This window comes from Bos javanicus, chromosome 2 (genome assembly GCF_032452875.1).
Source record: "Bos javanicus breed banteng chromosome 2, ARS-OSU_banteng_1.0, whole genome shotgun sequence".
Lineage (NCBI taxonomy): Eukaryota > Metazoa > Chordata > Mammalia > Artiodactyla > Bovidae > Bos > Bos javanicus.
Window position 1 is genome coordinate 30711169 of NC_083869.1, and position 25327 is coordinate 30736495.

General features: G+C 38.1%; 1 protein-coding gene and 1 non-coding gene across 4 annotated transcripts in view; both read right to left on the reverse strand.

Moving 5' to 3' along the window:
- Positions 1 to 25327, reverse strand: part of CSRNP3 (cysteine and serine rich nuclear protein 3) — a 201593-nt gene that overhangs the window by 18987 nt on the left and 157279 nt on the right. For all 3 annotated transcript variants that reach the window (XM_061436413.1, XM_061436429.1, XM_061436421.1), the window contains one exon: positions 9862 to 10121. In XM_061436413.1, coding sequence (XP_061292397.1) covers positions 9862 to 10121 — 260 coding nt within the window. The remainder of the gene's footprint in view (positions 1 to 9861; positions 10122 to 25327) is intronic.
- LOC133236513 (U6 spliceosomal RNA) lies at positions 23543 to 23649 on the reverse strand. The gene has a single exon (XR_009732917.1). It is a non-coding gene; the product is annotated as a U6 spliceosomal RNA (small nuclear RNA).

Below are 25327 nucleotides of genomic sequence, written 5' to 3' on the forward strand. Positions count from 1 at the left end.
AAACTCCTGGTTATTACAAAGTCATTAACACATGTATCAATGATAGTGGCAATAGAAATGTGAAAAAATAATTCAGTTCCACATACACTGATTGCTGCCTACAATAATGAGGATGATGTGGAGAATGACCCAAGCCATCATAGCTTGAAAACCAGGTGCTGAATTCTCTACTTTATATAAATTATCTCACCTGATTCGGAAACAATCTTAGGAAGTATTTTAACAGTTGAGAAAATTTGAGCATGAAGATAATTTGCCAAAGTCTAGCTACTTAGATAATTGGTGATTGCACTGAGAATCAAACTCAGGTTTGGTTTGACTCCAAAGCTTGAGCCAGGCTTACAAGACCAGTCTGGAGTGAAAATTCTTAGAATAATATTAATAGAAAACCTGTATAGAAGAAAACAGAAGGATATGGTTACAGTTACACTCCAAGAGCTGATCTTAGTGCTGTGGGGCAGGAGGTAAGAGAACAGAAAAGCTTCCTTATAATTAGCTCATTCAGAAATTAAAAAAAAATATATGATTCATACACAGAGAACAAGAGCTCAAAAAAGAATACAGGAAGCCAGCTGAAGATATGACATTCTCACCAGTTAGCATTTCCTTTGAGTAATCTATTTTGTGAGCTTGTGGAGGTGTTCTTTCTAATAGACATGCCAGCAAAAGAAGCTAGTCCAAGTGATAGCTACCACTGTTGAACTCATGCGTTACTTTTGATTTTCTCAGCTGACTTGTAACTCATTTACCCTGTACTATATGCTTAGTCACTCAGTTATGTCTGACTCATGGGACCCCATGGACTGTTGCCCACCAGGCTCCTCTGTCCATGGGGATTCTCCAGGCAAGAATACTGGAGTTGCCATTCCCTTCTCTAGGGGATCTTCCCAACCCAGGGATCAAACCCAGGTCTCCCGCATTGCAGGCTGATTCTTTACCGTCTGAGCCATCATTGCTTACCCTGGGGGCATTTAATCAGCATAGTATGCTGCCTAATTTTGTAGTAATATATTAGTTTTGGTGATTGGTTTTATGTATATCTCCCTCATTATAATAGGAATATGTTGAGAATAAGGACCACCAGCTACTAGTCTGCTGGGGAGATGACCCTGTAATAAATATGATAGAGTGTGGTAAGTGCAACAAAATATATGAGCAAGTTATAGAAGCAGTGGAGAGGAGGAAATGACAAATAAAATGGGAGGCAGATACAAAGACACAAAGCAGAATCATTTACTTCCTATTCTGATTCCACAGTCTGTATCAAGAAGAAAAACCTTTAAACAAGAAATGGAAGAACAGATACATTAGGAAGAATTTCATGTAAAAAAAGAAGGTGGGAGATAGTGAAAGAGTGCTCAGCAGTTTTATGTAAGAATCCTTAGGCCTGGGCTATTCATGTTTTAAATCAATGAAAAATTTGAAAGTTACGACTGCTCTGCTTAGTATCTGCAAAGAGTCATGGGGAAAGGAATTAAAAGGTAATCAAAATGCAAGTGAATTATTATTTTTAAAAGTGCAAATTCTAGATAAAATTCCAAAAAAAGATGATTTAAAAAGATGGTCTCTGTACAGGTGGGAACAGGGAACAGTAACTATAAGACTATTGCCTGGGCTCACTAGGGAGAGAATGTCCATTTGTCAAATTAAAGTCCATGCAGAATCTTAACCTATTAAACAAACAAAAGTGAGAAAGGTATCAACAGCCCTGACCCCATGGAACATAACTGGAAAACCAGTGATCTAGTCTTGAGATTCTCTGACAAAGTTTCTTACGTTCTATACATGGAAGGATGGAATACCAGCTGATTAATAAGGATATGGTTGAATGCATGGATTTCAGTTAGTTGAAATGTTGAAAATATTTCAAAGAACAGAGATACTTAGCCTCTTTGCACCACCAATAAGGCGTGTGCTGCCTAGAGATCCTATTGGCAGTAGAGACTAGCCCAGGAAAGGAATCGCCATGAAGGTCACCTGGGGTGGTGACAAGGACCCTCTGACAGGGTATCATGAACTTGGCCCTGTCTTGTTAAATGTAGTTTTTAAATAATATCTTGGATGGACTAAAAGGCAGGTTAGCACATTTGTCAGATGACAAGATCAAGTTCATTCAAATAAAAAAACCCCAAATTTTATTCACTGCTCTGTGTACACCATATATAGTACTAAAAAAGAGTCTTACCCAGGAGATGTTAAAAAGTTTTAATTTGCATGATGATGCAGACCTGATTTACCAGGCCTGATATGCATGTTTGCTTCCTTGTCTTTTTGTTGTTGTTGATTTACTTACCACCAGCATAATATGAACAAACAAACTGATTAAGATCCAAAAAGCTCCTGTACCTTTAGCATATAACTGTGGATAGAGTATCTACAGCTCAGTTAGCAGGTAATATAACATATCCTTATGTACTGCAACAATCCCATCTTGAATGCAATGTCCAGATCAAGTTCCATAGTTTTTAACTGGAGTATAATTGCTTTATAATGTGTTTGTTTCTGCTGTACAAAACATGAATCAGCTTTATGTATACACGTATCACCTCTCTCATGAGCCTCACTCCCACCCCACCGCCAGGTTCCATATTTTGAGGTGGACATTAATAAACAGCACTATATTCAGAAGAAGTAACCAAGGCTATAAGGTGTCTGGAAAACAGAAGCATTAGAGAAAAGAACTAAGGATGTTTAAATCTATAGAACAGAGACACATGGAGCCCATATAACCTATTGTCAAATATTTGCATGTCCATCAAGACTGCTTTCCGGCGAAGGCAATGGCACCCCACTCCAATACTCTTGCCTGGAACATCCCATGGATGGAGGAGCCTGGTAGGCGGCAGTCCATGGGGTGGCTAAGAGTCGGACACGACTGAGAGACTTCACTTTCACTTTTCACTTTACTGCATTGGAGAAGGCAATGGCAACCCACTCCAGTGTTCTTGCCTGGAGAATCCCAGGGATGGGGGAGCCTGGTGGGCTGCCGTCTATGGGGTCGCACAGAGTCGGACACGACTGAAGTGACTTAGCAGCAGCAGCAAGACTGCTTTCAAACACTTGGAGTTTGGAGAACAGGAACAAGATTTATTCTGTGTCTCTGGAGGCCAGAATTAGGGTCAGAAGGTAATATTAGATGATAGCAGGTTGATCAATATGAAGAGCTTTCTAACAATTATCACTACAAAATGGAATGGGCTTTCTTAAAAAGCAGTGTGTGTTTATATTATAGGACACGACTAAGCGACTGATCTGATCTGATCTGTATACATATATATATATATTAATCTATATATATATATGTTAATCCCAACCTCCTAATTTATCCCTCCCTTTCTTTCATCTTTTGTAACCAACTGTACTTCGGTAAAGCGTCTGCCCGCAATGCGGGAGACCCGGGTTTGATCCTGGGGTCGGGAAAATCCCCTGTAGAAGGAAATGGCAACCCACTCCAGTATTCTTGCCTGGGAAATCCCATGGACAGAGGAACCTGGTGGGCTACAGTCCATGGGATCACAAAGAGTCAGGCACGACTGAGCGACTTCACTTTCACTTTCACTATACTTCAATACATGTTTTTAAAAAAGCAATGTGTTGGGTTGCCAGAGATGTGTAATAAGAGGATGGATATACATATCTGCATTTGTATACCCAAATACACATAGGATATATATTTGATGAAAGGAATTCCTGGTTACACGTTATGTGTTGAATAAATAGCCTGGGTGCTAATGTCTCTGGCAAACCAAACTAAAACATTCATATCACTTTGATGTTCAGTCAAATCTTACAGTGTAAGTCTTTGGTTCATTAGTTGTTAATTGTAGGTGGCAATTTGGAACCAGATTCATTATGTTCGGCTGTTTTGTCAGCTAATAAGAATTTCAACAACCTGAATTTACAATGAGTCCTTGGTTTACATATTACCCCAAAAGTCACCAGAAAAGATGATAATATCAACAAATAGACATAAATTTTCCATACATTCCTTTATTCTTCCTTCTGGTTTAGACAGGCATTGTCTCTTTTAGCAGAGGCTAATAAGTGAAATGAATCCAAGAGTGTCCTGGTAAATATTTAATAACTATGTCTCTGAAAAAAAAAGGAGGGGTGTTTCTAATTTGTTGTCAAGGTTGCTGTGTTTGTCTAATCTTGTGTTTGTTTTGTGCTTGTCAAATCCCACAATATGACTATTCCCATCATTGGTGATTTCAAGATACAATGGGGGAAGAGATGAGTCCAATCCACTTTAGTGATGAATTTTTATAAGCTGACTCCAGAACACCACTGTGTGAACCCCACATATTAATGAGAAGAATCAGCTGAATGGATGTCTCCTGAACTAGAAGATCACTGTTTATTGCATAGGAAAACTGTAGAGATTGATTACATATGTTTAATTTTTCCACTTAAATAAAAACGCCAGCAGTTTTGAAGGAACCTATTCTTAAATGTATTGCATTTGCTCAGGGCTGAAGCCCAGCCTCTCAGGATGCACCACTTTGGTTAGCTGTATTTTCTCTGATCCTCTCAAAATATGCTGCACATATGACATGACAAGTATTTGGGAAGTCCATGTTTTCCATTTGGTGTTGGAGCAATGCATTCTGAAGTACTGGTCCTATATAAGCTTTTGAGTAATCTCTACAGAGGCTGACAAAGAAATTCTGTACGGAGTTTAAAAATATTAAGTGGAGTTTAAAAATATCAAGACCGGCACACTCTTGTCAGTAATGCCTAACGCAGCCCCCTCTCCTCATTCCGCAGGCACGGATCCCGGGATGAAGGAGTCACTCTGATCCATCTAGTAAGAACTGTCGTATGAGGAAATAGTTAAAAACCTATCCCTAAATTTGGCAACTATAGGTTAGAGATACTTGGCGTCAGCCATCTCTCACAAACCTCTAATGGCTTCTATCTCCTAGAGCATTTAGGAATTTTACTTGAAGGTTAGTTAAATTATAAGACTGTTAAGAGGAAACAAGAGGGCAGGGCTGGAAGACTGGGCATGCAGGTGGAGAATTATAATACTATACAGGTAATTACTAACTGAATAAAGCACAGTCATAAATCTAAGACTGGGTGAAGGAAATTTAGACAGAGACATTTTAAAGTTTGCTCATTAAAGGAAGAGTTACCATCTGGCAACTCTTTTTTTATGACGAAAGAGAGCAAACAACCAAGCATTCCTCAAGGAACACATGGTAACCCCACAATGTAGAAACAGCTTTGACCTTAGAAAGGAGAGGAAGAACGATCAGGGTTGGGAAAACATTGAGAAAAAGAATCCAGTGAAAGTTGTGAAAACTAAGTTACATTTCCTATACCATGGTAACAGAATCCAGAAAAATATAATCCAGGTGAATTCAATGCCAAGGTTCCTTTGAAACATAGAAGCAGCCGCCTAATGGATTTTACAGATGCACGTGAAATGGGAATAAAGGCTAATGTAATTGTTCAACAGTGTGGTGCAGATGATGAAATCTAAGTACTTAATTTGGAAAAATGTGTAGTATTAAGATGACTGCAATGATTACTGTGAAGGGCATGACATGTCTGAATGGGCTTGACAGGGAAAAAGAGCTGTACTCTGTAATTTAGAAATTTAAAGCTAGTTATTTCTTCTAGAAACATGTACTTTATTCAATAAGCTTTCTCTATTAATTGTTTCTAGACAATGTTTGGAACAAACACCACCACCACCAATAAAGGCACAGTTGAACACCCCCCCCCCAAATAAAATTGGATTCATTCTATAAATCTAACTATACATATTACTTCTCAATATATCAAACTCATAATTAGATTGAGAAGAATCACTAAGACATTTTATAATGAAAAACTAAATTTCTATCCTTATTTTGTTTCTGAAGTATTTTATTATAAAGAAACACAAAAACACATGTCTGTGTTCTTTTTACTAATCTTAAGACTATCATATGGGCTTCCCTGGTAGTTCAGCTGGTAAAGAATCCACCTGCAATGCAAGAGATCCTGGTTTGATTCCTGGGTCGGGAAGTTCCCCTGGAGAAGGGATAGGCTACCCACTCCAGTATTCTTAGGCTTCCCTGGTGGCTCAGATGGTAAAGAATCTGCTTGCAATGTGGGATACCTGGGTTCAATCAGTTGGGAAGATCCCCTGGAAGAGGGCATGGCCACCACTCCAGTATTCTTGCCTAGAGAATCCCCATGGACAGAGGAGCCTGGCAGGCTACAGTCCATGGGGTTGCAAATAGTCTGACATGACTGAGCGACTAAGCACACAACGCAAGACCATCATACAGAGTAAAGTAAGTCAGAAAGAGAAAAACAAATACTGTATATTATCGCATATATGTGGAATCTAGAAAAATGGTATAGATGATCTTATTTGCAAGTAGAAATAGAGACAGAGACTTAGAGAACAAATGTATGGAAACCAAGAGAGGAAGTGGGGATGGGATGAACTGGGAGATTGGGATTGACATATATACACTATTGATACTAAGTACAAAATATATAACTAATGACAACCTGTAGTATAGCTCAGGGAACTCTACTCACAGTGCTCTGTGGTGACCTAAATGGGAATGAAATCCAAAAAAGAGGAGACATGTGTATACACATAGCTGGTTCACTTTGCTGCACAGTTGAAATTAACACAACATTGTAAAGCAACTATACGCCAATAAAAATGAATTTTAAAAAAAGGCCGCATTGGAGGAGATGTCATTGTATAAACTGATTCACTGTTTACAACCTGAGACACCTTGGAAAGACACACAGGTAGAGTGGAAAGAAAAACATCTCCTTTATGTCCTGGAGCTTTTGTTTCTGAGGTAAGTAGGAAGGAAATGACCCAGTACCAAGTCCACTGAGTTTCTTGGTGTGTTTTATCTGGTTGCCATAGTGAAGGCTTTGGAAGAAGTTTGACACTGAAAGCTTTGCAAAGTGGTTTTTGTTTTGTTTTTGGTCAGATGTTCCTTCTATCTCCTCCCTTAATGGGCAGTTCACTGTCACCCACAGAGGACCATCTCCAGGAAAAACCAAAGTGGCAAAGTTTGTCCTTAATAATCCTCCCTTTCTTCTTTCAGTCCCTCTCTCTGCTACTGACCCTCTCTAGCTGCTTTAGCCAAAAAATGGAATCAATTTAGTCACATTCTGTTGCTTATCCCAGAGGTATATTTCAAAGAAAACGTCATATTGAAAGTGAAATCTCAAGTATCTGATTGAAATTGTTGGATCCGTAATGTTTTTGGATGGCTAATTTTAGATTTTGGATAGCTAAACCTTAGACAAACATAGTCAATGATATTTAAAAACTCATTAAAGTTAATATACATTTTCCTCCATTAATACCCCTCAGATTTTTTAGTCAATGAGTCCACATTGCTTTGATCTTTTATTAGTTTTCTGTGAAATGTGTTTCCCAGTTTCTGAATACTTTCAATAGGCTTAGATCAGATCACCTTAGAATCCCATTCATTATCTTTTTCGCTTGGCATTCATTTGAAAGGAGTGATGATATCCAAATGCCTTTTGTTTGTATCTTCACCAAAATGGAAAGCTGCATGTTTTCAGACAAACCAAGGCATGACACCCACTCAGAAGACTGCCTCTTCAACTTGTAACAGTAAGCAGAATGACAAAAGTAAATCAATAACAGAAGCCTCTTTTTGCTTCTTCTTCAGCTTGCTAAAAATAAAAGGGTAGAAGTAACTGAATACGAATTATAGTATCAGAATACATCACTGCCTGGTAAGGAGGAATGTTCCTGAAGGCATGTAGCTCCCCCAATAGTCATTGTGTGTGTGTGCTACAAAGGTCACCACAATAAATCTTCTGGTTCTCAGATAGAATTACAGTTCCCCACCTGTTAAAAACCACTACACACAGTACCAAACCCCAGACAGGGATGACTCCCAATAGGTACAGAGATTGTCTTTCCCAACACCTATGGGGGGTAATCAATTAATTTTAGAATAGTAAGTAACAAGATAATAGTTTTCTATTGAGTGAGCCAGTTAACATCTTTGTGCTTCTTTATCTTCAGTTGTACACATGGTCTCATAATTTACCTATTCCAGTGGGTTTTTGTCAGGATTAAATTAAATAATGTTTATAAAATGCCTGGCAAGTAAAAAATCATTTAATGAATGGCAGCCATCACTATTGTTCCACCAATATTTTGAGCTTGGAGAATGACTTCATCTTTTGAGTAAGGGTTACCATTGGTTTGTAGTGAGTTAGAAAAGCAGAGAGTGTATTTCAGAAGCAAATCTGAGAATTATTATTAAATTAGGCTACATTCAAAGCTATCATGAAGAACAGCAACAATAGTGACTTGTTACCAAAAAAAAAATCTTAAGGGCCTTTCAATGAACTGTGTCAAAAATACCTCCAAAGGAGTTACGAGACTTGCTCTAGGCTAGGTTGTAACTAGCTTCGTTTAAGCAACTGTCTTCTTGCGCAGTTGGGAACAAAGCACATACATGAGGTGCAAAATACTTAAAAACAGGGGTTTTGAAACACACATCACACCTCTGCTATCTGACTTCATACTGGCAACTAAAGGTACAGGTAACACAGGTGTGCTTATGGTGTTTCTGCTACTTAGCCAGTGATCCTTTATGTTAAGCATCCTGGATTATGTAAGAAAAATCTTTGTCTTTCTTCCTTTGTCCTTAGATAATAATGGGAGGCCATTTACTATGAGCTGATAAGCTGATGGATCAATACAAATATAAAGAGTGTCTCTGATCGAGGAAAAGGTTTTCTGAGCTGTGTTTCTCTCCACTTAATCTCTAAGATGGCACAATGATAGTTATCTCTACCTGGATCCTTCCCTGACATCACTTTAATAACTCAAAAGCCTCTCAGAATCACCTGGATTCCTTGTCATATTCTTGTCATTGAGAAAGGTACTATCACCCACAACCCATTCAGTTTTGCAAGCCAGAAATTTAGGAGTCATTCTTGACAGTTCCCCACTTTCCTTCCAAATCCAACCCATCATCAAGGACTGTTGATTTTATTTCCTAAATTACTCCCTCTGTCCATCTCTCTTCATCTCCCCTACCATCAGTGTAATCTAACCTACCATCATCTCTCTCCTGGACTATTGTAATAGTTTCTTAACTGGTCTGACTCCATAAGCTCCCCCGACACGGCTACCCCTACCCCTAAACCATTCTCAAATCAGAGCATGAACCAGATCACATTATTCTGCCAACCGACCCCATGCCTAAAACTCCTATATGACTTCCGATAGCATTAGGATGAGGAGAAAAACAACGTCTTAATCAGACTGACAAAGCCCAACCCTACCCCCTTCATGATGCTCTACTCCTTCCATCTCTGCTCCAGGCTCACTAGCCTCTGTGTGCTCCCGGTGCTTCCTCCTGACACAAGGTAACTCAGTGTTCTCTGCTGCCTGAACCACTCTCACCAACCCTTTCTGGCTAGTTACCTGTTCAGATTTCAGTTCAATTGTCACTTTCTTAAGGAAACTCCTTGATATCTGGCCCCCATCAATTCTCGGGTACATACCTTCCTAGCACTTAGCAACTTCCCTTTATGGTACTTTATGAAGCTGTGATTTTGTCTACATGATTAATATTTTTCTTTTCTGTTAATATGTAAGTTCCAGGAAGAGTGAATAAATAAACGATGTCAGGGAAGTTTTCTGCCCTGTTTTCAGTGATGAGACTATACTCTTTTTCCTTTAAAAAAGCCTCAGCAGAGAGTCTGCTCGGAAAAATACCCATTTTAATCTGCGGATCTAAATATGAAAATGGGTTAATGCAACCAGATTGAGGTAAGGATTGGGGGTTTGGTAAAAAAAAATAAATAAATAAAAGTGCACTTCTAAGGTTTTTTTACCTTTAGCTTTAGAGAGTTCAGTTTTTCCTCCCTGAGGTGTTCTCTCAGCATCTCACGGTGGAGCCTCTCCTGCTCTCTGGCAAATTCGCCCAGGGTGTACTGGCGCACGCTGTTGTGGCGGCTGGACATGCCCAGGGTGCTGCCGCCCTGGCTGGGCACACTCGTGAAGCCCTGCCTCCTGGTGAAGTAGTACACAGTGACGCAACTGAAATGCACATTCTTGGTCCTCAGCCGCTTCTCTCTTTTGAGGATGGAGGAAGCTGAAAAGGAAAGAAACAACTCAGAGAACAGCCCCACAGCAGTTTTCGGATGAGGTGACGAATTAGAAAATGCCACTTGATGATCTTAAATTTATGGTCAACCCTTTCTGGCTGGGAGACACTAAAAATGTTGTCACTCAGAATTGGCACAGACTCCGCATTCCTTGCTTAGATTTTCTCCTAGCTGTGGTGGAGTAGACTTTTAAGACCTCTATAATGGTAGTCCAAGAAAACATTTGGGCAAGTTGCCAGTAGTCTGTGAATCAGTGGCAGAATTTAGTTTCTCATTTCCCTTCACCTTTTAAGTTTTGCTTTTATGATTTTCACATGAGTTGTATTTTACTATAATCAGAAAAGACACATACTACAAACTCTTTGGCTCTCATTTGATATGGAGGGCACTTGGTGTGAAATAAATGTCTATTTTTAAATTTTAGAAAATTCCAAAATGCAATAAACATTTATAGAAAAAGGCTCAATGGCACTATTTAGGCATTTTTACAATCTAAATGTAACCAAGTTTTCATCTGATGAAAACACCAATAAGTAATATTATGGACAGTGGGACTTTAATCTAAGTATACATTGAGAATACAGAAAATGTCATGAGATATATCAAAACCTTTACTATTAGTTACAGAGACATCCAGATGCGCAGAGCACCATGGAAGGTTGAGATGAACTCTGTAGTTGAGAGGAACAGAGTTACACATTGACCTTTTGAAGTTGGAAGATGTGCCGGTCTGTTTATTTTGTTGTGAAGTAACCCAGTCTTATAGAATTTGAGTGATTTCTTTCAATGAAACAAAAAGAAACAATGAACCCTTCAGATGTTTTCTATCAGCTAACATTTATGGACTGTTCAAAGAACTATGCAAAGGACTATGCATGAGTTATCTCATTTTATTCTTATGACTGCTTGAGTTGGAATAATCCAAGCCTCCATTTTGAGGAAAACAATCCACAAAAGGTTAAATGACATGGCCAAGGTCATATAACTAGCAGTGAAAATGGGATTCATTATTCTAGAGCCCAGTCTTTTAGCCATCAGGCCACAGTAGAAAGCTGGGATCAAGCTAAGCAAGATGAACAAGGCTAAGATTTGGTGCCACACTGCTTCTGGGAGATGTCAACTGCTCCAGACTCCAAAGATGATTTTTATTTGTAAGACTGTATAAACAATGAAAGAAAAGTAACTACAGGAGCACTGGATTTATATAAAAATATGCTTCTAAGGGAATAGAATGAACTTCCAAGTTCAGTTGTCTCATTTTCTCCTTATAAAACCTTCAAGCCAAATAGAGATGTTGCTGTGATACATATCATTTTGAGGATTTATATATTCAATAAATATAAACCAGTAGTTTTCCCAGGCACTTTCTAAATGATTGGATATATTGGTGGAAAAGACATCTGTGATCCCTGCCCACATGGAGCTTTCATTTCCAGTGATGAGAAACTCAGAATAAATAGACTCAAACAGAGTAAAAGAAATAAGACATCTGGGCAAGAATTTAGCTATCTCAACTTTTCCTCCTCATTAGTGCTTTACTTCTCCAGAAGAGATTGCCAGGGAGCAAATGCTTCCAGCATGTATGTAGTTTTTCCATTTATTTTTTTCTAGTTATCTATGTACATGTTCACGGCAACATACTTGTACTCCTGGAAGTAGTGACAATTTTCAACTTAGATTTAAAAGCTCTGATCTGCTTCATAACTGTAGGTTTAAATCATCTCAAAACAAAGAAGAATTTGTCAAAATGTAAAAGATTTCACCATAAAAGGCAAAATTCAACCATGTGCCCAGTAATTTGCTACCTGATCCGACAACCTCATCCATCACCACCTTACAGCAGGCTAGAGCCTCTGCTTTTTGGGTGATAACCTTGAACTTATTTTGCTCTTCATATCATGAAGATGCAAATGATGCCCTGAAAATACTATCTTTCAAGGCCATAATTTACAAATAAAAATATTTTAATGTACTCATTTAAAATAATTATTATAAACACATCTGATAATTTTCTTACTTGTTTTTTAGATAATTCATAGTACTCTACATGAATTTCCTTTAGAAATTTTTATTGAAATTTTGTACCTACGTTTTTGGATTATAAAAGAATTCCACCTTTTGGATGAATCTACTGTACCATCCTTTCACAAAAAGCCATATTATGTTTTCCCCAGAAAACTGTTAAGAGATGATTTTCCAAGGCTTGGAAAAAGACAACAGTGGCAGAGAGTAGGAGCCCTTCATCTGGGCTCCTGGCATTTCTAACACTGTCACAGTGCACATGGACTTATGCTTTTTCCTATTCACTACAGCTTATAATTCAAACGTGCTTATACTTGTTTCAGTACTTGCATATTATAAGTAGCACTGTAGAAATATGATCAAAAAGCCTACAGAATACATTTTAAAGGAAGGCTTTGAGATGTAAGATTAGCCTTATGAGGAATATTTTAAATGTGGCTTTCCTAAACTTAGGAGGCACTCATGTCTCTCTCTTCTGATGATTGATCTGGAGCCCTAGAACAGGCCCTTGTGGGCTGTCTCTTGCCTCCAGAACCAATTTGACTAACAATCACAGAATGAAGTTATCAAAAAAGAGTCTGTGTTTTTCAAACCTGAGAAAAACAGATGAAATCCACTCAGCACATTTGCCATAGGGAATCTGAAACCTCGATGCTACACCTACCTAGTAATCTGTGCCCTTTACAGGATAATTGAACTCAATGTTGTGTCTCTACAGAGTTCAGGGTTCATTTTACTACTGTGAAGTCAAGAGCAAGAAAAAAAAAATGAAGGAGACAGTGGCATTCATTACTGCTTTGAAAAATAACTAGTCTGTTTTCATATGCAATGCTAATTTTTTGCTGCCTTCCAGCTCCTCTTCTTTTATCTCACTCAGTTACCATCCTGCAGCAGAGGTGTCTAAGTGCAGCAGTATTATTTGTTCCAACCAGGACACAGCTCTTGGGACCACCATTATGGCTAGCACATCAGGGTGTACTGGTATTGCTGTAAAATCATCACATATTATGGAGATAATATTGATCCTTGTAAATTAAAGGAATAAACAGCACAGAGTAACCAGCATTAGCTATCTGCAGAAGCTACCCATCTTTAAAATGCTTTTAAAAATGAATGAAGAAGAGAGTTGAGAAACTAATTCATGATGCCAGGGTGAGAAAGTAAGTAGATAAAATAAAATAAGTTATACCATACATTTATATAAAGAGTTCATGCTCAGAGTGGATTAAAAATGGAAGCCATTTGGGATTATCAGATGCAAACTATTATATGTAGAATGAATAAACAACAAAAATCCTACTATATAGCAGAGGGAGCTATATTCAATATCCTGTGATAAACCATAATGCAAAATAATATGAAAAAGAATATATATATATTTTTATGTATAACTGAATCACTTTGTTGTATAGCAGAAATAAACACAGCATTGTAAATCAGCGATACTTCAATAGAACACACATTTAAAAAATGGAAGCCAAAGCTAAGAGTTGTACAGTGTGTTTTCAGGGCCATCCAGGGGAGCCAGTGCTCTGAGGAGACACACATTCTGAATATTCTGATCCTACAGAGAAGATGAGTATATCAAGATATCAAAGCGGCCTCACATCAGGCTCTAAGAAAATGCAACCAACCTTGCTCCATTTCGACACGCATAAACCAACCTGTTCATTCACATTGGAATATAACTTCAAAAGTCAACAAGACTATCTGATTGACTTGTCAATTCTATTTCTTGCTGAAAATAATCAAATTTGCTTTCAGGTTTATACTTCAGACATTTGTGAATGCGTGTGTCATTGCATCTGAGATTGCTCTCTCTGTATGCACAGAGACCATTGTGCATCTGAGTCTGTAAATCTGAAGACAAGATTCTCGATTATTGATTCCACTCTAGCGCAATCATTCTGGGGCCAGTGCTTGAGGAGTGATTCAGTTACTCTTAATGCACATTTGGCTCTTTTAGTGTCAACAACTATCAGCAAAGTCCAGATATAGGTGGAAAGGCAGAGAGCAGTAAACAGAACTATGTATTTTGGCTCTGAAGTTGCCACACGGAGGTTGAGAGTTTTTGGTCCAGTCTGATGTTAAACAAGGGGAAAACCGTGGAAAATATTAATTCTACCGTTTGGGTCTGATGAAGTTAATAGTATACTTCTTTCTCCTATGCAGTATGTTCAAAAGGAAAATACCAGATGATTTGTAAGTCAATATTGAGTTTACTTTTCTTCTTTGCGGGGTGGGGTGGGGTGGGAATTTAGTAGAAGCAAAGTGAGATTGTTGAAATTAGTTTATCTTGGTAAATCCCGGGTAATAAAAACTTGTTTTCTTAAATTATACAGGCCAAGTTAATCAGGGGCTCTGAAAGTATGTTGTTTCTCGCCTTTTGAAGAACAAATCAAGATCATATCAGTTATGAAGTCATGAAACCTAAAACCCCACTGTCATAAGAAAATATTTTGCATAGGAATTAACAATAACAGCTTAGATATTAAATCAACTTCCAATGGTTAAAGTTATTAAGACTTAAAAAAATATATGTCCTCAATCTTTCCAAGGGACTTCTACAAATCTCCTGTGATCATATTTTCACATTTTCTCCAGCTTGACGCAATTGTCAAGATCGGCCCCTCTTGATCCTGGTATCACAAGCATGGTCTCAGGTCTCAACCACAGGTAAGGAGTGAAATGGATCTAGCAACCAAACAATATAGGAATAGTTCCTTTGAAAATGAAGCCAGTTTGCTGTCAAAAGTAATTCTTCCTTGTTCTAATTGTTCCCTTTTATTCTTTTATGTCACATTCTCAAGTTTTTCAAATCTACTTACCACAGTTGTATTTTTGTGGTTTTTTTTGTTTGTTTGTTTTGTTATTTTGCTCAAGTAAGGTATTTAGGGAAATAGTAAATCTTTCAAGTGGAAACAATTCCAAAAGACTAATAAAAGGAAATGTCTTGAGGCATTGGGTAAACGAGAGGCAAATGAAAGTAAAGACTATTTGGGAGTATTTTCCTTCCAACTGTGAACAGAATTCAAATTACCTAAAGTATATAACACAAAGTGGTGGCCAAATCAATAGTATGTTATACTCAGGATGTTATTTTATATTCAGTGATGAAAGATATAGGGCTTCCTTGGTGGCTCAAACAGTAAAGAATCTGCCTGTGATACAGGAGACCCGGGTTCAATCCCGGGATTGGGCAGATCCCCTGAAGGAGGCATGGCAACCCACTCCAGTATTCTTACCTGGAGAATTACAAGGAAAGAGGAGCCTGGTGGGCTACAGTCCATGGGGTCACAAAAAATCAGACAGGACTGAGTAACACTTTCACTTCATGAAAGATATACCATGTGCAAAAATAATCATGAAAGAAAGACTTTTCCAAACACTGGATCTGTTAGAGACAATATTGGGATATCCCCCATGTTTTGGAATTGAAGGGCTTTGCATTTCCCAAAAGGACATCAGAATGGAGACAAAGTCGGTAAATGTAAGAAAATGTCAGGACCCATCAAATTAGGGACTTTTTTACTATTCCCTTATTTCTATGAAAGCAGCATTCAAAAACAAAAATCAAGGAAGAGTAGCTCCCACTTGAAGTGATGCTTGAGATATCAAGTCCCAGTTTGTTTCTGGTTCCCTGTAGTATGAATGATAGCTCTAACTGCTTTTCAAACTGCAGCACATCTGTCTCTCCAGCCCCTAAATGCCATTCTTCCCCATCTCCAACCAACCAACCAATTTATGTGCTAGCAATGTGGCAAACTGACTGGAGAATATAAAGTATGATAAACATACATAAGAACCAGTCAGCATTCTGATGTCAGTCCTTCTGTAGAGGAAAAATAGGTTTATAACTCACAGACAAGATTAGGTAGTTTAACCATTTAGCCCTAACTATTTTCCATCCTAATAACAGGTTGAAAATATTCACAATGGATTACTCTGAAGACTAATAAGTCCTTGTGTATTGAAGCTTCTGAGTGGAAATAACTCAAGATGAAACCCTTTTGTTTAAATCGTTAGTTTTACAAAAACAAAAGAAAAAACCCTCTCACATAAGACTATGTGATAATAAATTTTCTATCAAGACATGTACAAATACTGCATACGCATTTAAGCAAAAAATTTAACAAGAAAACAGAAATAATATAAAAAGTTGACCCTTCAGGCTGGACGACCAAGGCTTTGTTTTGGATAATGAGCATGCGCATCACGTCGTCATCTATTCAGTCTGTCAGCTGCGTCCACACAAGCAAGCCAGAGATCCGCGTGCAGGGAGGCAGCTCTCTCCCCAGTCTCTTGACAGCTACAGCCCAGGCCGCTCAGCACACTGCAAGCTGAATTTGACATTACAGAGCGTGGTTTAATAGTGTAATCATCTACTTGTAATTCTCTGCTTGAAAAAAAATAAAGTTTACTGCCCAGGATTTTGATATATATTTAGAAAGCTGCAAATAAAAATTGAGAACTTCGACCTTCCAGCTTTGATGTCATAAATAATTATGATGATTAACTCACAAAGAGTGGTCATTTCTCAGAACTAGCTCTTTTTTATTCATACATTTGAATTTATTAAAAATGCCCTCTGCACTTTCCCCCTAATTCTTGTGAGTTACCTAAAAAAATAGGGAGGGGGTCATTTTATTCTCATTAGAACAAAAGGAATAAATGCTGTATTTTGAAGTTATAAATTTGAAATTAAAAAACTGAAAGAAATGAATAAGGACCTACTGTATAGCACAGGGAATGCTACTCAGTATTCTGTAATAACCTATACGGGGAAAAAATCTGAAAAAGACTTGATATATGTTTATAACTGATTCACTTTGCTGTACACCTGTAACTAATACAACACTGTATCAACTATACTCCAATATAGTTTTTTTAATTTTTTTCAATTTTTTTTAAAAATTGAAAGAACAAAAATTTTAAAAAGAAATCATGTCCTCTCTTATCTTTAACCTTTATAGCTGATTTAGCACTAACCCTTTCACTGCTTACATTAGATTGATGCCCACTGAAAATGCAGTGTGACTTAGAAAGCCCTATCCATCAACATCAAATGCAATTAATACTGGGAATAGTGAACTGTTAAACTCAAACAAATTTAGATTAAACCATTGATTAAAATAGTACCATTAACTGAACGATCAACCAAGTTTCACTCTAATTTTCCTTTCTCATCAATTCATCCATCAAATTTATAGTACTAGGCATCATGAATCTTGGGATTCTAATTCTATATTTGATATGAAGTCTTCCTTCTGGTCTTTATATGATAAATAGTGTGTTTATATAACTATCACTTAAAGTTTATATATTAAAATCCTTTGGCAAGATATTTGAAAGACAATATAATATTAAAGTGTTTTGCTAAATTTAGACCCTGCATTCTGTTCAGTTCTGTCTCAAACAACTGAAAGTTCAGAAATTTTTTTCCCTGTTCTATATATTCAACTGGCCATCTGACTTTATTTCTAGTGAGAACAATTTCACAGAAACTGATCAATGTTATCACTACTTTTCTCTGTTAACAGTATGTATTTTCCTTTAGATAACATAATAATTTTCCAGAGAATCTAAGATTTCTACAGAGATATTAACATTTATATATGGAACATTGATTATTACTGAGGTCTTTGTCATCTCATTTTTAAAGAATGCTTCTTTATTGTAAGCATACCATATCACTAATGAACTGGAGAAAGTGTTATCCTATCCTCATACTTGGAAAATAATAAATTGTTAGATAATGTTAGATAATTCAAAATCTGAATTCTAAATTTGTTAATTTCCATTATACAGATTAAATTAAGGGGCACCTGCATTTTTCAGTCCCTCTGTTAGTATTTTTAGAATTATGTTTACCTCAGGAGTATTATCAGAAATATTACCTTTGTAAAAAACCTTAAGAATCACAGATGGAAAGCATTACATATGCAGACTACTATCGTGGTGATGCTGTTAAGCCAAACAAAAAGTGTGTTCCTTTTTTATCAGTGAGAAAATAAATACCACCTACTTCCCAGGCTGTTTCCTTAATCTCTCATATGTGCAATTAAACCCTAAAACTACATGCTTAAGAAATACATTTCACTGCTATTAAAGTAACAGCTATTTCCAAAATATATAAACTCTCATTTTATTAAAATCTCAACATGGATACCATCTTAGGACCATATCGTTTTTTCCTGGGAAAAAAAAGGTAGTCGTCACTAAACATAAATATTCGCAGCTCTGGCTGCAGTCCAAGTTGTAAGCACTTTCCTCTGCTGTCTCAGCAATTCTCCTGATGTCAAAGACACATTAAAATAAATGGGAACCATATGGCTCCGCAGCAGAATACCCGCGCTCTTACAACTGAGAGGGCAATGCAATTCATTACCACCATCTGAGAAATATTTGGGGGACATGGAATATCTCAATGCAAAATAAAGCTGCATGAAGCAGGCCATTTGATTAAAATGCTCACACAATGACAGAAGGAGATATTTGCTATTCTTTGGCTCCACGAACCTGTTTTGCTGCTTTTTACATTTTCTCAGTACCACCATGAGCCTCCACTGTTAGAAGGATTAAACAGCACTTCCCACCTGCTCAACGACTTCCCCACACTCTATCTCATCTGGCCCAACAATGTAGCCCCATCAAGCCTAATATATCATGATAATCCAGGTCAGAGCATCACTGAACAACAATAACAACAAAATGAAACAAAATCCTCAAAAATAACAAGAGCAACTAAGATCAAGTCATTCTGGAGAGGACTGGGTCAAAGGTAATGCACTTGAACTTTGCTATAAATGAGGAAATCTGGAAGCACATTTCTTTTTTATATCCTTAACCTAAAAAGCCTTTACTGTACTAACCCCAAACAAAAATCGAAATCATTAAAAAAAACATAAAAGGAAGAAATTCATCAATGCTGTATTACTGGCTCCATATGTCAGACATTCTAAATTTAAAAAAGAGATCTAGGGCTGCAGAGTTGGGATTAAAACGGAGTCTGGAAAGGCAGCTGGGAGTGGGGCAGCTGGGGTTACTGTGGTACCTTCTGTCTCCTGGCTGTCAACGAAAGATTTGGGAGGGTTGTAAACATCAAAAAGAAAGAAAGAAAAACAAAAGAAAAACTTCATGATTTTTCTACAAAAATAGTTGTTGGTTGATTGAGCATAGGCTTCAACTTCTCATAATCCTCTCATTGTCTGTTTTAACACTTTTAAAAGCTACAAATAAGGAAACTGCTTAAAGTATCATGTTTGGCATAAAATTACCACCCCATATCTACTATTAATAGAAAAATTAGTTGAGATTCAGCTCAAATGTCAACTTTAAGAAGCCTTTCATAGGATCCCTAATATGTGGTATGTGCCCTTTCTACACATTTCCAGAACACCCCTGACTTGGTATATAATATGAGTGTGTGTTTCTCCTCCACTGCCTGATAAACACCCAGATAAACACCCAGTTCATGTTGCTCCCTGCAGAACCCTCAGGGTGCAGCACACACCCAGGCACTGAAGACTCACTTGATAAATGTTTGTGTAACCAAATGAGATGAATGAATAACTGAGCTATGAGGTAAACATGTAAACATATACATTTCCTGAATACACTTTCCTTAATTTTAAATGATAAGATGGCATTTGACAGTTCTCCCCTAAAGCCTCGTGGTCAGTGTCTTCCTTCCTTCCTTCTTAGTTTCTAGTCACTTTATTTTTTGAAGGTATCTTTCAATAAAAAACATAATATACTGAAGGGAGGACACATTGCCTTCATGGCTTCAGGGTACACATAACTTTTGTATTACAAACCATTTGAAATATGCAATATTTTCCATTTCAATAGATCTGACATAAAAAAAAAAACCCAACAAAAACCCTAGCACCATAATAAACTTCTAAATAATCCATTAATAATAAGCTGGTAAACCCATCTCTAAAAAGCAAGTAACTAGTAGGGGAGTTACCTGAACATCATAAAACAGTTTTGAAAGAGAAATCCTGCTGATAAAACATCACTAATTGGTACTGACCTCTAGCAAAAACAAGGCTGAAATTTGTGCCTTTAGCAGTTCACTAGTGATAGATCTACAAAACAATTCTGTCTCTTGGTATTTAAATTATTATCTTTGCCTTAGAGTCATGACTATCCTGTAAAAATAAAATCATATCACACAAGATTTATTAATTTCCTATGGAATTTTATGATATATAGCCATGTTCTAAGACATCTAATTTACCTCTTTTTTGTGGTTGGTAGAAATGAAAGTAAAAGCCATGGTTGTTGAGTTCCTGAGACAAACTGCAGAAGCAAGCAAGGAGAATTTTGAATTTTTATTGAAATACAAGAGCCAGGCAGAACTGATACAATATAGGCAACTATGTAATTTGAGAGAAGGCAGCTATTTATCTTGTCTGGGACAATTTTACCCTGCAACTAAAGAGTTGTCCTCTTAATATTTCACAGATGGGGGCAAAAACATGAGTTTCTGGGTCAGAAACAAACTATTTCATTATTCACAGTACAAGAAGTAGAAAGAGCATCTTGTTTCTGTTGGTACTCCTTGTTCACCAGATTCTACAGGGGCAAGGTGGAGGAGCCAAATAGATGCTGCACACACAGTACGTTTGCATTATACCAAAAGCACAATGAGTTTGGGAATCCACTGTTTTTCTTAGCAAGCAGTAAACAAGCCTGTTGTTCATTGGGAAGGAGACATTACCTCATCCTTCAGGATGGTGGTGCTTTAGCTGCTAAGTCGTGTCCAACTCTTGCGACACCATGGACTATAGCCTACCAGGCTTCTCTGTCCATGGGATTTCTCAGGCAAGAATACTGGTGTGGGTTGCCATTTCCTACTCCAGAGAATCTTCCTGATCCAGAGATCAAACCCTAGTTGCTGCACTGAAGGCAGATTCTTTACCACTGAGCTACCAGGATCTCTTTGTAGCTCACAGATATCTCCCTTTGAAAACATCTTGCCAAAGGAGAGAATCAGCCCAAAGTTCTTGGGAATGTATCTGGCAGTTCCCAGGAGTGGACCCGGTTATGATTTGATATCACATCCAAATAGGAAAAGGAGTACGCCAAGGCTGTATATTGTCATCCTGCTTATTTAACTTCTATGCAGGGTACATCATGAGAAACGCTGGGCTGGAAGAAGCACAAGCTGGAATCAAGATTGCTGGGAGAAATATCAATAACCTCAGATATGCAGATGACACCACCCTTATGGCAGAAAGTGAAGAGGAACTAAAAAGCCTCTTGATGAAGGTGAAAGAAGAAAGTGAAAGAGTTGGCTTAAAGCTCAACATTCAGAAAACAAAGATCATGTCATCCAGTCCCATCACTTCATGGCAAATAGATGGGAAACAGTGGAAACAGTGTCAGACTTTATTTTTGGGGGCTCCAAAATCACTGCAAATGGTGACTGCAGCCATGAAATTAAAAGACGCTTACTCCTTGGAAGAAAAGTTATGACCAACCTAGATAGCATATTGAAAAACAGAGACATTAGTTTGCCAACAAATGTCCGTCTAAGTCAAGGCTATGGTTTTTCCTGTGGTCATGTATGGATGTGAGAGTTGGACTGTGAAGAAAGCTGAGCGCCGAAGAATTGATGCTTTTGAACTGCGGTGTTGGAGAAGACTCTTGAGAGTCCCTTGGACTGCAAGGAGATCCAACTAGTCCATCCTAAAGGCGATCAGCCCTGGGATTTCTTTGGAAGGAATGATGCTAAAGCAGAAACTCCAATACTTTGGCCACCTCGTGAGAAAAGTTGACTCATTGGAAAAGACTCTGATGCTGGGAGGGATTGAGGGCAGGAGGAAAAGGGGACGACAGAGGATGAGATGGTTGGATTGGCATCACCAACTCGATGGACATGAGTTTGAGTGAACTCCAGGAGTTGGTGATGGACAGGGAGGCCTGGCGTGCTGCGATTCATGGGGTCGCAGAGTCAGACACGACTGAGCAACTGAACTGAACTATGGGGCAAATAGGGGGATAAAGGTGTCCATTGGAATCCATGGGAAATTGGTTCCAGGACCCCCATGGAACCAAAGTCCATACTCAAGTCCCTTAAGTAAAGTAGTATAATATTTGCATATAACCTATGTACATCCTCCTGTATACTTTAAATGAGCTCATTATTTCTTATAATACCTTGCTGTTCAGTTGCTAAGTCGTGTTTGACTCTGCGACCCCATGGACTGCAGCATGCCAAGCTTCCCTGTCCTTCACTCTCTCGGAAGTTGCTCAAACTCGTGCCCATTGAGTCAGTGATGCCATCCAACCATCTCATCCTGTGTTGTCCCCTTCTCATCCTGTCCTCAATCTTTCCCAGCATCACAATGTAAATGCTATGTAGATTATTGCAAATATAATGTAAATATTATGTAAATAGTTGCCAGGGCACAGCAAATTCATGTTTCTCTTTTTAAACTTTCTGGAGTTTTTTTCTGAATATTTTGAGATCATTTGTTGGTTGAATCTGCAGATGCAGAATCCACGAATATGGGGGGTCAACTGTGTGCATCCACATATACTCTCAGGTACCTCAGGATGTATAGAAACAGTCCCCCTTCTCGGGTCTATGTTTCCCCTTTTCTATGCTACTCATATGACATATGGGTTGTTACAGGAAATATTTTTCCAAAGCTAAATGTGACTTTGGGCTATGAAGGACAAACAAAGGCATAAAAAGGTTTCTTTTCCTTCTACATTTTAGGATTTTCTATTCTTTGGGATGGAAGAGAAAAAAATAAGCAGAATGTGTATACTGAGTTTCATAAAAGTAGGATTCAACCCCGTCTATCTTCAAGAGCATCACTTCTCAATGATTTCTATGTTTCTTTTACATCTGGAGTGAACTCAACCTTGGATCCTTGGTTCTCAGCTTTCTCCACTAACCAGTTCCCTGACCTCCTCTCATGTATATATGGTCTTCAATGTCTCTAAGTCTAAGGTTTTCTTTTTAGTTAAAAAAAATGTGGCGTATATATTACTGGGGTATAGTTTCTTTACAATGTTGTGTTAGCTTCTGCTGTACAGCAAAGTGAATCAGTTATATATATACATATATCCACTCTTCTTTGGATTTCTTTCCTATTTAGGTCACCACAGAACAGTGAGTAGAGTTTCCTGTGCTAAACTGTAGGTTCTCATTAGTTATCTATTTTACATGTTGTTGTCTGTTACTAAGTCCTATCTGATTCTGTGATCCTACGAACTGCAGTACGCCAGGCTTCCCTGTCCTTCACTATCTCCCCGAGTTTGCTCAAACTCATGTCCACTGAATCAGTGATGTCATCCAACCATCTCTCTGACACCCCCTTCCCCTCTTGCCCTCATTTCATACATAGTAGTGTACATATGTCAAAAAAGTCTGGAACACTTCACAAATTTGCATGTCATCCTCGAGCAGGGACCAGGCTAATCTTCTCTGGATTATTCCAATTTTAGTATAAGTGATGCTGAAGCCAGCACTCTAAATTCAAGTTTTAAGTGACTTTATCTCCAGCCCTTGCCAGGGACCAATTCGCTCACCAAAGGGAATTGGTGCTGGGAGATGGCATAAGGAAAAATGTGAGAAGCAGAATCAATTTGAGGTCGACCCTGCCTTGACCCCCCAGACTTCTGGTCTTTGATCAAGGATTCAGTAGGGATAACACAGGATGTTTTTTGAGTACTTGAATAATCTTGAGAGAGTTAAGGGACTATTATTGTTCCCAGATGGTAATGGATATAATTACTTTCCTTCGACAGAAGAAGTTACCCTCTTTTCTACAGCAAGCCGTTGAAACTGAGAAAGACTAGAAAAGGCCATACGTAGCTTTGAGCAAAGAACTCTTCGGGGAGGAGAGGTCTGGGTACAAGAATCCAGGGGCAGCTTATGGGCATTAGGAAAAGATAAACCAAGACTTGGTGAATCATTGCTGTGACCCAGTTTAAAGTTTCATGCAATCTATTACTACAAACCACTGCTACACATTTTGACAATCTATACATAAAGTAAGGATATTTGTACATAGGCCAGTTTTAATGGTAGAGGTGTGTAATCACAAAGTTTGAAAACTTACTAGTACACAAGTGGTGAAGCTGTAAAACTAGTAATGATAATTGGGTAATTTTTAAATGCTGCTTCTATTGATGAAGTTTTATTTGTGTGTTGACCACGTGCCAAGGCCTTTCTAAGTGCTTCATAGGTATTAATTCTTTGAATCTTCATACCAATACAAACATTGTTGGAATAGGTAGACTGTTCAATTTTATAAATGAAACTGAGGTCCAGAGAGGTGAAGCGATTTACCAAAACCTCACAGCTGGTAGCAGAGCAGCCTGATGTGAATGCAGACAGCATCAGTCCAAGGCTCAAGCTGTTAATCTTAACAATCTCCTGCCCATTCTTAGTTCTGGAATGGGCTAAGACTCTTTTTTCTCCCTTCTTATGTTCCATGACGTAAGTATGTTTGTCAGATCAGACTTTAGTCAAGGATTGGCATCCATAAAAATAAAGAGGGCTTATGCCAAGGTATGGGCTTCCCTAGTGGCTCAGCTGGTAAAGAATCCCCCTGCAATGGGGGAGACCTGGGTTCGATCTGTGGGTTGAGAAGATCCCCTGGAGAAAGGAAAGGCTACCCATTCCAGTATTCTGACCTGGAGAATTCCATGGACTGTATAGTCCATGAGGTCACAAAGAGTTGGACAGGTCTGGGCGACTTTCACTTTCATGTTCCATGAAAATCAGCTTTCAGGACTCAGAAAAAAAAAAAAAAAACCTGGAATTATAGCAATGAAAATCTAACTGCATTATTAAGAAAACAGGAAGAGAGAAAGCAAGATGCTTTTGTTTTAGAAGCAGTTAGAAGCAACATAGGTAGTAAACTGTTGTAAGCCTCTGCTGTTTTATTACCAGAATGCTAGTGGCCTGGAGCTATAAATCGTAATGACACAGGTTTTAAAGTCAGACACACCAGTAGGCTCATTGCCAACTCAGGTCAGTGACTTAACCCCTGCTTCTTTATCTCAAATTTCCTAGGGCTGTTGTGACAGAGTAGAGGTTATAAACATGAACTCCGAAGATAAAACACTTAGTTCAAATCCTGGGTCTGCCATTTGCTTGTGGTGTGACCTTGGACAAGTTACTTACTCCCTCTATGACTCA